The 14,459-nt window shown below is 48.1% G+C and overlaps 2 protein-coding genes across 2 annotated transcripts in view; one reads left to right on the top strand and one right to left on the bottom strand.

The window, feature by feature from the left end:
- The window catches only part of LOC139415887 (ubiquitin carboxyl-terminal hydrolase 12-like), a 356,199-nt gene that overhangs the window by 171,219 nt on the left and 170,521 nt on the right, over window positions 1-14,459 (top strand). The gene's annotated exons all lie outside the window — the stretch shown is intronic.
- Window positions 12,970-14,459, bottom strand: part of LOC139415884 (NHS-like protein 2) — a 141,349-nt gene continuing 139,859 nt past the window's right edge. The window contains exons 8-9 of the mRNA XM_071164027.1: window positions 14,164-14,314; window positions 12,970-13,872 (exon numbers count right to left, since the gene is read on the bottom strand). Of these exons, the coding sequence (XP_071020128.1) occupies window positions 13,533-13,872; window positions 14,164-14,314 (491 nt within the window). The 3' untranslated portion in view covers window positions 12,970-13,532. The remainder of the gene's footprint in view (window positions 13,873-14,163; window positions 14,315-14,459) is intronic.

Genomic DNA, 14,459 nt, shown 5'->3' with positions numbered 1-14,459 from the left:
CCAATGAGAAATAACAAAAATAGAATAATTTCAAGAACTCTCTCTTTCTTTCTCTTTTGAGTAGTGTAATACCCCAACCTCTCATTTTGTGTGGGTAAAGGGGGGCGTTTTCTGTACCTGTTTTTTACTTCCAACTTTATTACTGTCCTGGGCCCATTTACACAAAGCGTCTCAGAGCAAGAGTTCTGATCTAGGATCAGTTTTCACTTTTAAATCATAATGAATAAGATTACATGGATACAGGGTGGACCTGATCCTAGATCCAGCACTTCTGCTCTGAGATGCTTTGTGGTTATGAGTCCTGGTCCTGTACAGCCACAGCTCTGGGAGCAGTTTTCTAGTTCTCTGTTATACACTTAACAAAAATATAAATGCAACATGTAAAGTGTTGGTCCCATGTTTCGTGAGCTGAAATAAAAGATCCCAGAAATGTTCCATAAGCACAAAAAGCTTATTTCTCTCAAATGTTTGTTTACATCCATGTTAGTGAGCATTTCTCCTTTGCCAAGGTAATCCATTCACCTGACAGGTGTGGCATATCAAGAAGCTGATTAAACAGCATGATCATTACACAGGTGCACCTTGTGCTGGGGACAATAAAAGGCAGTTTTGTCACACAACACAATGCCACAGATGTCTCAAATGTTGAGGGAGCGTGCAATTGGCACAGGTGCACCTTGTGCTGGGGGACAATAAAAGGCAATTTTGTCACACAACACAATGCCACAGATGTCTCAAGTTTTGAGGGAGCGTGCAATTGGCACAGGTGCACCTTGTGCTGGGGGACAATAAAAGGCAGTTTTGTCACACAACACAATGCCACAGATGTCTCAAGTTTTGAGGGAGCGTGCAATTGGCACAGGTGCACCTTGTAATGGGGGACAATAAAGGGCAGTTTTGTCACACAACCCAATGCCACAGATGTCTCAAGTTTTGAGGGAGCGTGCAATTGGCATGCTGACTGCAGGAATGTCCACCAGAGCTGATGCCAGGGAATTAAATGTTCATTTCTCTACCGTAAACCGCCTTTAAAACTGTTGTTTTAAAGAATTTGGCAGTACTTCCAACCGGCCTCACAACCGCCGATCACGTGCAACCATGCCAGCCCAGGACCTCAACATCCGACTTCTTCACCTGTGGGATCGTCTGAGATCAGTCACCCATCACCCGGACAGCTGATGAAACTGAGGAGTATTTCTGTCTGTAATAAACCCCTATTGTGGGAAAAAAACACATTCTGATTGTCTGGGCCTGGCACCCCTGCCCAGTTATGTGAAATCCATAGATTAGGGCTTAATGAATTTATGTCAATTGACCGATTTCCTTATATGAACTGTAACTCAGTAAAATTGTTGCGTTTATATTTTTGTTCAGTATACTTAGGGCCAGGAGTTTTCCCTGACCGCGTGACCTGACTGGGAAAAATTCCAGGCCCCTACTAGTAATAGTTGTAGGCTATTTGCTTTATGACAGCATTTAACTAGGGCCCAGAGATTGTCTTGCATGTTCAGGTGATGTGGTGAGGAACACTCCCGTGATAGATACCAGTCAAAATGTTGTGAATTAATTAAATGGTTTGACAGAAATGTATCTCCATAAAAAACTCCTGGCCCTAATCATGCTATCAGCTCTATATGTAATATGAATACAGGCAGTCTGATGGTATTTACATGGTATATACAGATTAACACTTCAACATACTGTGGCTTTAGAGAGTGTGAACAAATCTCAGATGACAGTGTCTCACTATTCCAGTGCACTACTTTTGACCAGAGCCAATTTACCCATTGAAGAACCCTTTTTGGTTCCTGGTAGAACCCTTTTTGGTTCCTGGTAGAACCCTTTTTGGTTCCTGGTAGAACCCTTTTTGGTTCCTGGTAGAACCTTTTTGGTTCCTGGTAGATCCCTTTTTTGGGCTCCATGGTGAAAACTCTGTGAAAAGGGTTCTACATGGAACTCAAAGGGGTTCTACCTGGAACCAAAAGGGTTCTACCAGGAACCAAAAAAAGGTTCTTCAAAGGGTTCTCGTATGGAGACAACCGAGGAACCTTTTTTGCACATTCTTATCTAACAGTGTATGTAGAAGTAGTGCACTAGATAGGGAATAGGGAGTCATTTAAGATCAAGTCTTCAGAATGATATTTCTGTTTGTTTGTTTGTATAGCGTCATGATGACCAGATGGTTGGTAACAGCTTGTTATGTGGCAGTTTGATGTCGACGCAGAAACAAGATATAAAACACAAACTGGCAAGTGGGCATTTCTTTCTGTTCTCCCCCTCTGTCTCTCTCTCTCTTTCTCTCTCTCTCTTTTTCTCTCCCTCTCTCTCTCTCTCTCTTTTTCTCTGTCACTTTCTCTCTCTCTCTCTTTCTCTCTCTATCTATCTTTCTCTCTCTCTCTCTTTCTCTCCCTCTCTCTCTCTCTCTTTCTCTCTTTCTCTCTCTTCCAGACTTGTATTGTTCTGTGGGGAGTTTGTGGAAAGCTTTCAGTGTTCTCCATATGAGTCACAAAACAAAGAAATAGAGAGGGGGGAGAGGGGAGGAGAGAAGAAAAAGAGAGGGGGGAGAGAGGGGAGGAGAGAAGAAAAAGAGAGGGGGGAGAGGGGAGGAGAGAAGAAAAAGAGAGGGGGGAGAGAAGAAAAAGAGAGGGGGGAGAGAGGGGAGGAGAGAAGAAAAAGAGCGGGGGGAGAGAGGGGAGGAGAGAAGAAAAAGAGAGGGGGGAGAGAGGGGAGGAGAGAAGAAAAAGAGTGGGGGGAGAGAGGGGAGGAGAGAAGAAAAAGAGAGGGGGGAGAGAGGGGAGGAGAGGAGAAAAAGAGAGGGGGGAGAGGGGAGGAGAGAAGAAAAAGAGAGGGGAGAGAGGGGAGGAGAGAAGAAAAAGAGAGGGGGGAGAGGGGAGGAGAGAAGAAAAAGAGAGGGGGGAGAGAGGGGAGGAGAGAAGAAAAAGAGAGGGGGGAGAGGGGAGGAGATAAGAAAAAGAGAGGGGGGAGAGGGGAGGAGAGAAGAAAAAGAGAGGGGGAGAGGGGAGGAGAGAAGAAAAAGAGAGGGGGAGAGAGGGGAGGAGAGAAGAAAAAGAGAGGGGGAGAGGGGAGGAGAGAAGAAAAAGAGAGGGGGAGAGAGGGGAGGAGAGAAGAAAAAGAGAGGGGGGAGAGAGGGGAGGAGAGGAGAAAAAGAGAGGGGGGAGAGGGGAGGAGAGAAGAAAAAGAGAGGGGAGAGAGGGGAGGAGAGAAGAAAAAGAGAGGGGGGAGAGGGGAGGAGAGAAGAAAAAGAGAGGGGGGAAAGAGGGGAGGAGAGAAGAAAAAGAGAGGGGGGAGAGGGGAGGAGATAAGAAAAAGAGAGGGGGGAGAGGGGAGGAGAGAAGAAAAAGAGAGGGGGAGAGGGGAGGAGAGAAGAAAAAGAGAGGGGAGAGAGGGGAGGAGAGAAGAAAAAGAGAGGGGGCAGAGGGGAGGAGAGAAGAAAAAGAGAGGGGGGAAAGAGGGGAGGAGAGAAGAAAAAGAGAGGGGAGAGAGGGGAGGAGAGGAGAAAAAGAGAGGGGGGGAGAGGGGAGGAGAGAAGAAAAAGAGAGGGGGGAGAGAGGGGAGGAGAGAAGAAAAAGAGAGGGGGGAGAGAGGGGAGGAGAGAAGAAAAGAGAGGGGGGAGAGGGGAGGAGAGAAGAAAAAGAGAGGGGGAGAGGGGAGGAGAGAAGAAAAAGAGAGGGGGAGAGAGGGGAGGAGAGAAGAAAAAGAGAGGGGGGAGAGGGGAGGAGAGAAGAAAAAGAGAGGGGGGAGAGAGGGGAGGAGAGAAGAAAAGAGAGGGGGGAGAGGGGAGGAGAGAAGAAAAAGAGAGGGGGAGAGGGGAGGAGAGAAGAAAAAGAGAGGGGGAGAGGGGAGGAGAGAAGAAAAAGAGAGGGGGAGAGAGGGGAGGAGAGAAGAAAAAGAGAGAGCGGAGAGGGGAGGAGAGAAGAAAAAGAGAGAGTGGAGAGGGGAGGAGAGAAGAAAAAGAGAGGGGGGAGAGGGGAGGAGAGAAGAAAAAGAGAGGGGGGAAAGAGGGGTGGAGAGAAGAAAAAGAGAGAGCGGAGAGGGGAGGAGAGAAGAAAAAGAGAGAGTGGAGAGGGGAGGAGAGAAGAAAAAGAGAGGGGAGAGAGGGGAGGAGAGAAGAAAAAGAGAGGGGGGAGAGGGGAGGAGAGAAGAAAAAGAGAGAGTGGAGAGGGGAGGAGAGAAGAAAAAGAGAGGGGGGAGAGGGGAGGAGAGAAGAAAAAGAGAGGGGGAGAGAGGGGAGGAGAGAAGAAAAAGAGAGGGGAGAGAGGGGAGGAGAGAAGAAAAAGAGAGGGGGGAGAAGGGAGGAGAGAAGAAAAAGAGAGGGGGGAGAAGGGAGGAGAGAAGAAAAAGAGAGGGGGAGAGAGGGGAGGAGAGAAGAAAAAGAGAGGGGGAGAGAGGGGAGGAGAGAAGAAAAAGAGAGGGGGAGAGAGGGGAGGAGAGAAGAAAAAGAGAGGGGGAGAGAGGGGAGGAGAGAAGAAAAAGAGAGGGGGAGAGGGGAGGAGAGAAGAAAAAGAGAGGGGGGAGAGAGGGGAGGAGAGAAGAAAAAGAGAGGGGGGGAGAGGGGAGGAGAGAAGAAAAAGAGAGGGGGAGAGGGGAGGAGAGAAGAAAAAGAGAGGGGGGAGAGAGGGGAGGAGAGAAGAAAAAGAGAGGGGGAGAGAGGGGAGGAGAGAAGAAAAAGAGAGGGGGAGAGAGGGGAGGAGAGAAGAAAAAGAGAGGGGGAGAGGGGAGGAGAGAAGAAAAAGAGAGGGGGGAGAGAGGGGAGGAGAGAAGAAAAAGAGAGGGGGTAGAGGGGAGGAGAGAAGAAAAAGAGAGGGGGAGAGAGGGGAGGAGAGAAGAAAAAGAGAGGGGGAGAGAGGGGAGGAGAGAAGAAAAAGAGAGGGGGGAGAAGGGAGGAGAGAAGAAAAGAGAGGGGGGAGAGGGGAGGAGAGAAGAAAAAGAGAGGGGGGAGAAGGGAGGAGAGAAGAAAAGAGAGGGGGGAGAGGGGAGGAGAGAAGAAAAAGAGAGGGGGAGAGAGGGGAGGAGAGAAGAAAAAGAGAGAGCGGAGAGGGGAGGAGAGAAGAAAAAGAGAGTGGAGAGGGGAGGAGAGAAGAAAAAGAGAGGGGGGAGAGGGGAGGAGAGAAGAAAAAGAGAGGGGGGAAAGAGGGGAGGAGAGAAGAAAAAGAGAGAGCGGAGAGGGGAGGAGAGAAGAAAAAGAGAGAGAGGGGGGAGAGAGAAAAGAGAGGGGGGAGGAGAGAAGAAAAAGAGAGGGGGAGAGAGGGGAGGAGAGAAGAAAAAGAGAGGGGGAGAGGGGAGGAGAGAAGAAAAAGAGAGGGGGGAGAGAGGGGAGGAGAGAAGAAGAGAGGGGGAGAGAGGGGAGGAGAGAAGAAAAAGAGAGGGGGAGAGAGGGAGGAGAGAAGAAAAAGAGAGGGGGAGAGGGGAGGAGAGAAGAAAAGAGAGAGGGGGAGAGAGGGGAGGAGAGAAGAAAAGAGAGGGGGAGAGAGGGGAGAGGGAGAGGGGGAGAGGGGGAGAGAGAGAAAAAAAGAGAGGGGGAGAGAGGGGAGGAGAGAAGAAAAAGAGAGGGGGAGAGAGGGGAGGAGAGAAGAAAAGAGAGGGGGAGAGGGGAGGAGAGAAGAAAAGAGAGGGGGAGAGGGGAGGAGAGAAGAAAAAGAGAGGGGGAGAGGGGAGGAGAGAAGAAAAGAGAGGGGGAGAGAGGGGAGGAGAGAAAAAGAAAAGAGAGGGGGGAGAGGGGAGGAGAGAAGAAAAAGAGAGGGGGAGGGGGAGGAGAGAGAGGGGGGAGGGGAGGAGAGAAGAAAAGAGAGGGGGGGAGAGAAAAAGAGAGGGGGAGAGGAGAGAGAAGAAAAAGAGAGGGGGGAGAGGGGAGGAGAGAAGAAAAAGAGAGGGGGAGAGGGGAGGGAGAGGAGAGAAGAAGAAAGAAAAGAGAGGGGGAGAGAGGGAGGAGAGAAGAAAAAGAGAGGGGGAGAGGGGAGGAGAGAAGAAAAAGAGAGGGGGAGAGGGGAGGAGAGAAGAAAAGAGAGGGGGGAGAGAAGGGAGGAGAGAAGAAAAAGAGAGGGGGAGAGGGGGAGGAGAGAAGAAAAAGAGAGGGGGAGAGAGGGAGGGGGAGGAGAGAAGAAAAAGAGAGGGGGAGAGAGGGGAGGAGAGAAGAAAAAGAGAGGGGGAGAGAGGGAGGAGAGAAGAAAAAGAGAGGGGGAGAGAGGGGAGGAGAGAAGAAAAAGAGAGGGGGAGAGAGGGAGGAGAGAAGAAAAAGAGAGGGGGGAGAGGGGAGGAGAGAAGAAAAAGAGAGGGGGGAGAGGGGAGGAGAGAAGAAAAAGAGAGGGGGAGAGGGGAGGAGAGAAGAAAAAGAGAGGGGGAGAGGGAGAGAGAGAGAAGAAAAAGAGAGGGGGGGAGGGGAGGAGAGAAGAAAGAGAGGGGGAGAGAAGGGGGGAGAGAAGAAAAAGAGAGGGGAGAGAGGGAGGAGAGGGGGGAGAAGAAAAAGAGAGAGAAGAAAAAGAGAGGGGGAGAGGGGAGGAGAGAAGAAAAAGAGAGGGGGAGAAGAGGGGAGGAGAGAAGAAAAAGAGAGGGGGAGAGGGGAGGAGAGAAAAAAGAGAGAGGGGGAGAGAAGAAAAAGAGGGGGAGAGGGGAGGAGAGAAGAAAAAGAGGGGGGAGAGAGGGGGGGAGGAGAGAAGAAAAAGAGAGGGGGAGAGGGGAGGAGAGAAGAAAAAGAGAGGGGGAGAGGGGGGAGGAGAGAAGAAAAAGAGAGGGGGAGAGGGGAGGAGAGAAGAAAAAGAGAGGGGGAGAGGGGAGGAGAGAAGAAAAAGAGAGGGGGAGAGGGGAGGAGAGGAAAAAGAGAGGGGGAGAGGGAGGAAAAAAGAGAGGGGGAGAGGGGGAGGAGAGAAGAAAAAGAGAGGGGGAGAGGGGAGGAGAGAAGAAAAAAGAGAGGGGAGAGAGAAGAAAAAGAGAGGGGAGAGGGGAGGAGAGAAGAAAAAGAGAGGGGGAGAGGGGAGGAGAGAAGAAAAAGAGAGGGGGAGAGAGGGGAGGAGAGAAGAAAAAGAGAGAGGGGGAGAGAGGGGAGGAGGAGAGAAGAGAAAGAGAGAGGGGGGAGAGGGGAGGAGAGAAAAAAGAGAGGGGGGGGAAGAGAGGAAGGAGAGAGAGGGGAGGAGAGAGAGAAAAAGAGAGGTGGGAGAGGGGAGGAGAGAAGAAAAAGAGAGGGGGAGAGGGGAGAGAGAAGAAGAAAAAGAGGGGAGGGAGGAGAGGGGGAGAGAGAAGAAAAAGAGAGGGGGGAGAGAAAAAGGGAGGAGAGAAAGAAAAAGAGAGGGGAGAGAGGGGAGGAGAGAAGAAAAAGAGAGGGGGAGAGAGAGGGGAGGAGAGAGGAGAGAAAAAGAGAGGGGGAGAGAGGGGAGGAGAGAAGAAAAAGAGAGGGGGAGAGAGGGGGAGGAGGAGAGAAAAAAGAGAGAGAGGGGGAGAGAGGGGAGGAGAGAAGAAAAAGAGAGGGGGGAGAGGGGAGGAGAGAAGAAAAAGAGCGGGGGGAGAGAGGGGAGGAGAGAAGAAAAAGAGAGGGGGAGAGAGGGGAGGAGAGAAGAAAAAGAGAGGGGGGAGAGGGGAGGAGAGAAGAAAAAGAGAGGGGGAGAAGAGGAGGGGAGAGAGAGGGGGAGGAGAGAAAGAGGGGGAAGAGAGGGGGGAGAGGGGAGGAGAGAAGAAAAGAGAGAGGGGAGAAGAGAGAGGAGAGAGGAGAGAAAAAAAGAGAGGGGGGAGAGGGGAGGAGAGAAGAAAAAGAGAGGGGGGAGAGGGGAGGAGAGAAGAAAAAGAGAGGGGGGAGAGAGGGGAGGAGAGAAGAAAAAAAGAGAGGGGGGAGAGAGGGGAGGAGAGAAGAAAAAGAGAGGGGGGAGAGGGGAGAGAGAGAGAAGAAAAGAGAGGGGGGAGAGGGGAGGAGAGAAGAAAAAGAGAGGGGGAGAGAGGGGAGGAGAGTAGAAAAAGAGAGGGGGGAGAGAAGAAAAAAGAGGGGGGAGAAGAAAAAGAGGGGGGGGGAGAAGAACAAGATGGATGGAGCTTGTATTAATCAAAATATCCACCAGTCAAATGTCAACCTCCTCCTCTCCCTCTATCCCATTCTTCCTCCTCCAAGCCTTTCTCTTCTCCTCCCATACTCTGTAATTCTCTACCAACTGCACAGTCCTACACGTTTGATTAGTGTGTGTGTGTGTGTGTGTGTGTGTGTGTGTGTGTGTTTAGGGGCTAGAATCTGTAACCGGATTGAGCGTTACAGTATATAATAAGTACTAAGCCATCACGGTCTTGGGTTAAGTCATCTATTTCTCTTCTCCAACTCCCTTTCTCTCTCTCTCTTTCTTTCTCTCTCCCTCTTCTTTCTCTCCATCATGGTACTTGTTTTTCGTGAAGAATATAGAGGTACAGCAGAGATTAATAGTAGTAGGAATAGTGATGACCATTACTGTAATAACCATAGTATATGACCACAGTATACAGTATTACCGTAATAACTGTAATAAGCACAGTATATTACAGTAGTATCCATAGTATACAGTATTACCGTAATAACCGTAATAGGCACAGTAGATGATAGTAGTAACCATAGTATACAGTATTACCGTAATAACCACAGTATATTACAGTAGTAACCATAGTATACAGTATTACCGTAATAACCACAGTATATTACAGTAGTAACCATAGTATACAGTATTACCGAAATAACCATCATAAGCACAGTATAAGACAATGGTAACCATAGTATACAGTATTACCGTAATAACCACAGTATAAGACAATAGTAACCATAGTATACAGTATTACCGTAATAACCACAGTACTTCAGAAAGAGTAAAAACTCTGCATACCTCTAAGGGAGTGTAATACTAAGGTAGCTGAAAACCATAGAATTAGAATGAGCAGAAGGTGCATAGAACCTTGGACAATGGCAATTTGACATTATGGCCTCATTGACTTGAATAGAGGAATCCCATTCTAGTCATTCTATTTCTGTGCTGAAAACACAGAGGCTCCAGAATACAAGGCAAACCAACACTGAGTTTCTTCGTAGTTGTTTTTAATATAGTTCCAGTAACAAAATATTTTAAACAAGTGTCACTTGACTATGGATTAATAATGTTATAATTTACTTGTTTTCTTTCTTTTTCTCCTTCTTCCATCTTTATAAGTTGTTGTTTGGTTTTTCCTGAAGGAATGACGTCAGAAAAAGAGAGCTCAGATAGTCGGTCATCCGGAGTCGTTCTGTCTCGGTGTTGTTGCTGAGGAACAGAGCAGGGTTAGAACAGGGGGGTTCTCCATGTCTTTGTCCATGTTGCTGAGGGACAGAGCAGGGTTAGAACAGGGGGGGTTCTCCCTGTCTTTGTCCATGTAGCTGAGGGACAGAGCAGGGTTAGAACAGGGGGGTTCTCCCTGTCTTTGTCCATGTTGCTGAGGGACAGAGCAGGGTTAGAACAAGGGGGTTCTCCCTGTCTTTGTCCATGTTGCTGAGGGACAGAGCAGGGTTAGAACAGGGGGGTTCTCCCTGTCTTTGTCCATGTTGTTGGAAGGATAGAGTAAGGTTTGAACAGGGGGTTCTCCCTGTCTTCGTCCATAAGGGGCGCTCTAGATCAGTAGCACCAGGCTTTGTGTTTTCTCCTTTTGATTGAGAGCCACAGAAGCACAGCCCTACTCTCAGAAGCACAGCCCTACACTCAGAAGCACAGCCCTACTCTCCGTGCCGGGAGCAGTTAGGAAAAGGTTCCGGAATCGTGTGGTGAAAGGAGTCTTAGAACATTAGAACACAGCAACAGAACGCAGAACCAACAGATCCACTGTCCATTCTATCCAGGGTAAGAGGAGTGTGAGGAAGAAGGATGGGTTAGCATCAGTATTCGATTCACAGTCTTAGTGAATCCAAAGTCCACTATCCTCTCCTGTACGTACACACTCAGACATTCACACACACACTATCCATGTCCCTTCATCTCTGTTCTTTCAGACAATCCATCATCCTATTGTACTTGTACCATGGATGCTTGGTCTGGATAAACGGATGGATGCACAACGCAGGGAAAGGATGAAAGAAAACACTCCTTTGTAAAAGTGGGAGGAAAGGGGGAGGAATTTGAGCGTAGCACTCTTGGACGTAATGCCAACACGGCATCCTTCATTTCCTTCCTAGCAATCATTGACATTCAGGCTGTGTCGTCTGTAAACCTGAAGCTCAGATGGTAGAGGGAATGGGAGGGGTAATGAGGGAGGGAGGAGGGGTGGAGAGGAAGGGGAGGAGGAAGAGGAGAGGAGGAGGGGGGAGGAGAGGAAGAGGGAGAAGGGGAGGGGAGGAGGAGGGGGGAGGAGAGGAGGAGGGAGGAGGAGGGGAGGAGGGAAAGGATGGGAGATGAAAGGAAGGGGGGGGGGGTGAGGAGTGGGGCTGCACTATGGGCAGAGAGAGACAGAGCATGAATTCCAGCTAGGGAGGAGGAGAAGAGTAGAAGGAAGGTAAAGGAGAGGAAAAGGCTGCAGTATCACCACTGCACTACATGGACAGTGTGAGAGAGAAAGCGTGTCGCGAGGGCACAAAGAACTGGGTGATGCATCATTATCCTTTTTTATTGTTCTCTATGTCAGATAGCTCTATTCTTGTTTTGTCTCTGTGAGTTTTGAGATAGTTGTTCGAACAGTGTGTTCTAATCTCATTTCTGGAATCCCCTCAGTTCTAGAATCCCCTCAGTTCTGGAATCCCCTCAGTTCTGGAATCCCCTCAGTTCTAGAATCCCCTCAGTTCTAGAATCCCCTCAGTTCTAGAATCCCCTCAGTTCTAGAATCCTCTCAGTTCTAGAATCCCCTCAGGTCCAGAATGTCTCCAAAGAGTACAGCCACGTTCAGACCACTTCATCCTCTCCTTAGGACGGATGAGTTAACCCCTTCTCTGCAGACACACACACACATACAGTAGACACGCCCCAATGACCCTCCTCTAGTATAAACCCCCTGGGGGTTTTCTGGCGTAGCAGTCCAATGGTCCTAACAGAGACCTGTAGTCTAAACCTGTTTAATCAACCCAACTTGTATCAGACTCTCCCTTAGGAAAGATCCACAGGGATCCATTCTGTGTACACTTTCACTCATCCCTCCTGCATGCGTTTGGTTATCCTTTCCTGCACGCACGTACACGTAAACACATAAACACACACGCTGACAGCAGTGCGGGGAGATCCATAGGGAAGGTTTGGGTGTGTGTACTACTGTTCACTGTTAGTCCTACAGTAATTATATTGTACTACCGTACTACTGCTGTTAGTAGGACTAGTATACATAGTCTCTTCAAACAGTTCAGGCTGTTCTATTTCAGGTTATACGGTGGGTATGCATATCGTTGTACAAGTTAAATATGTATGGCCTTCTATCTCGCAATAAATGTTTTTAACATAAACCAAACATAGAACATGGATGACACAGGCGTTGATGTGCCGTCATTGTTGTGAACGAGTTCTGTATGCCGTCGTTGTTGTGAACTAGTTCTGTATGCCGTCGTTGTTGTGAACGAGTTCTGTATGCCATCGTTGTTGTGAACTACCTCTGTATGCCGTCGTTGTTGTGAACTAGTTCTGTATGCCGTAGTTGTTGTGAACTACCTCTGTATGCCGTTGTTGTTGTGAACTAGTTCTGTATGCCATCGTTGTTGTGAACTAGTTCTGTATGCCGTCGTTGTTGTGAACTAGTTCTGTATGCCGTCGTTGTTGTGAACTAGTTCTGTATGCCGTCGTTGTTGTGAACTAGTTCTGTATGCCGTCGTTGTTGTGAACTAGTTCTGTATGCCGTAGTTGTTGTGAACTAGTTCTGTATGCCGTCGTTGTTGTGAACGAGTTCTGTATGCCGTCGTTGTTGTGAACGAGTTCTGTATGCCGTCGTTGTTGTGAACTAGTTCTGTATGCCGTCGTTGTTGTGAACTAGTTCTGTATGCCGTCGTTGTTGTGAACTAGTTCTGTATGCCGTCGTTGTTGTGAACTAGTTCTGTATGCCGTCGTTGTTGTGAACTAGTTCTGTATGCCGTCGTTGTTGTGAACTAGTTCTGTATGCCGTCGTTGTTGTGAACTAGTTCTGTATGCCGTCGTTGTTGTGAACTACCTCTGTATGCCGTCGTTGTTGTGAACGAGTTCTGTATGTCGTCGTTGTTGTGAACTAGTTCTGTATGCCGTCGTTGTTGTGAACTAGTTCTGTATGCCGTCGTTGTTGTGAACTAGTTCTGTATGCCGTCGTTGTTGTGAACTAGTTCTGTATGTCGTCGTTGTTGTGAACTAGTTCTGTATGCCGCCGTTGTTGTGAACTACCTCTGTATGCCGTCGTTGTTGTGAACTAGTTCTGTATGTCGTCGTTGTTGTGAACTACCTCTGTATGCCATCGTTGTTGTGAACTAGTTCTGTATGCCGTCGTTGTTGTGAACTAGTTCTGTATGCCGTCGTTGTTGTGAACTAGTTCTGTATGCCGTCGTTGTTGTGAACTAGTTCTGTATGTCGTCGTTGTTGTGAACTAGTTCTGTATGCCGTCGTTGTTGTGAACTAGTTCTGTATGTCGTCGTTGTTGTGAACTAGTTCTGTATGTCGTCGTTGTTGTGAACTAGTTCTGTATGCCGTCGTTGTTGTGAACTAGTTCTGTATGCCGTCGTTGTTGTGAACTAGTTCTGTATGCCGTCGTTGTTGTGAACTAGTTCTGTATGTCGTCGTTGTTGTGAACTAGTTCTGTATGTCGTCGTTGTTGTGAACTAGTTCTGTATGCCGTCGTTGTTGTGAACTAGTTCTGTATGCCGTCGTTGTTGTGATCTAGTTCTGTATGTCGTCGTCCAAGTGCTTTGATTGAACGTAAAGGGGTAGGGCTTGGTACCAGGTCCAACTCTCCATCTTTCTGTAGAATGTTTTGGACTTTACGCAATAACCGTAGTATATGACCATTCTTGTTTTTAATATAACACATACTCACACCATGTATTCAAAAGCCTTAAGTTCAATGTGGTTTATTTGACCAGCATTGGCCTGTAATCTGGCTGTTGTTGGATGGCGCGTTGATAGTAGACACTGGTGGTGTATCCATGGTTGAATCAGATTCATTTCCACATCATTGACAGTCATACGTTCAGGCTCCCAGAGTGAAGGTAATATCTAATCTTTCCTTCTTTCCCTGGTATAGTATTCACACAATGAGCCTGGCTGCACAGTACCATTCACACAGCAAAGTAAAAATACGAGAACGGGATTGATGAGTTGAAGCATCGACTCAAAATTCCTCCAACTCAGCAAATGAAACACCTTCATAACAGCATGGACCGTGTCTGGAAACAAAACTCCTTTGATGACCACTGTGACCATCGGATCGGTCCATCAGTGGTTGAGTGGTCTGGTTGGATATTCATTCTTCCATCAATGGTCCATTTACATGGTCGATCAATGGTCGACAAGTGGTTATATATTCAACTTCTACTTTGCCAGCCCGCTGTTGGTGTTGGTGAGGTTACAGCAAGAATCTCTTTAGTAGGAGAGAGAGAGGGAGGGTCGGTCCGGGACTCATTGGTCCAGGGGCGGTCTGGTCCTGTTATTACCGGTGGTCGTATCCCCTCCTCCGTCCGACGACGTGGAGAATTCCGTGATGCGTCTCGCGAGGGGGTTCGTGCTCTTGAGGAGCTCCATGGCAGAGAGGCGTGTCCCTCCCCTGCTGGACTTACTGCCCTTCTTCTGTAACAGGGCCATGAAGTTGTCGTTCCGCGAGCTGGACCGCAGAGTGGAGCCCAGGGTCAAGGTTTGGAGGTCACCCCCACTGGTGCTGTGCTTCACTGGGGAGACCAGACTCTGGCGGCTGCCGAATGAGTCCCCTGGTTCTTTACGACCCAGGACTTTTCTCTTCGACCTGGAGGGAGGAGAGAAATAGAATGTCATTTAGACTTTTCTCTTCGACCTGGAGGGAGGAGAGAAATAGAATGTCATTTAGACTTTTCTCTTCGACCTGGAGGGAGGAGAGAAATAGAATGTCATTTAGACTTTTCAGAGTAAAAAACATTGTAAGGTAAAACATGCGTAGTTGTTAATATGTTTCAAACATACTGGAAAACCCACAGTAGATATAATTGTTATTTGTTTCTTTGAATGTTAAATACAATTTTTAACCGTTTCCCAAATAAATGTATGTTTGTTGGCATACCTGTGTATTTTGGTGAAGAGATCCTCCATGTTGTGTGTGCTGAGTGTGTGTCCACCGACATCATCATCCGTTTCCTCTGTGATGTGGAGTTCCGTTTTACCACTAAAGTCCAAACTACTCTGCTCAACGTTCTCCTCCACTGAATCATCACCTGGAGACAATAGGATTGGTCAGTTCCTCTCTACGACAAGAAACATTTCTATTAATGAATACCAGTCAATAAATTAAGAAAACAATTAACAATGAATAAAAACAGTATTAGTAGTTATGTTTTAATTGCTATGGCAACCACTTAC

Source organism: Oncorhynchus clarkii, chromosome 9 (genome assembly GCF_045791955.1).
Source record: "Oncorhynchus clarkii lewisi isolate Uvic-CL-2024 chromosome 9, UVic_Ocla_1.0, whole genome shotgun sequence".
In the NCBI taxonomy this organism is placed as follows: Eukaryota; Metazoa; Chordata; class Actinopteri; order Salmoniformes; family Salmonidae; genus Oncorhynchus; species Oncorhynchus clarkii.
The sequence above is the reverse complement of the archived record's forward strand: the minus strand, read 5'-3'. Positions and strand labels throughout refer to the sequence as shown.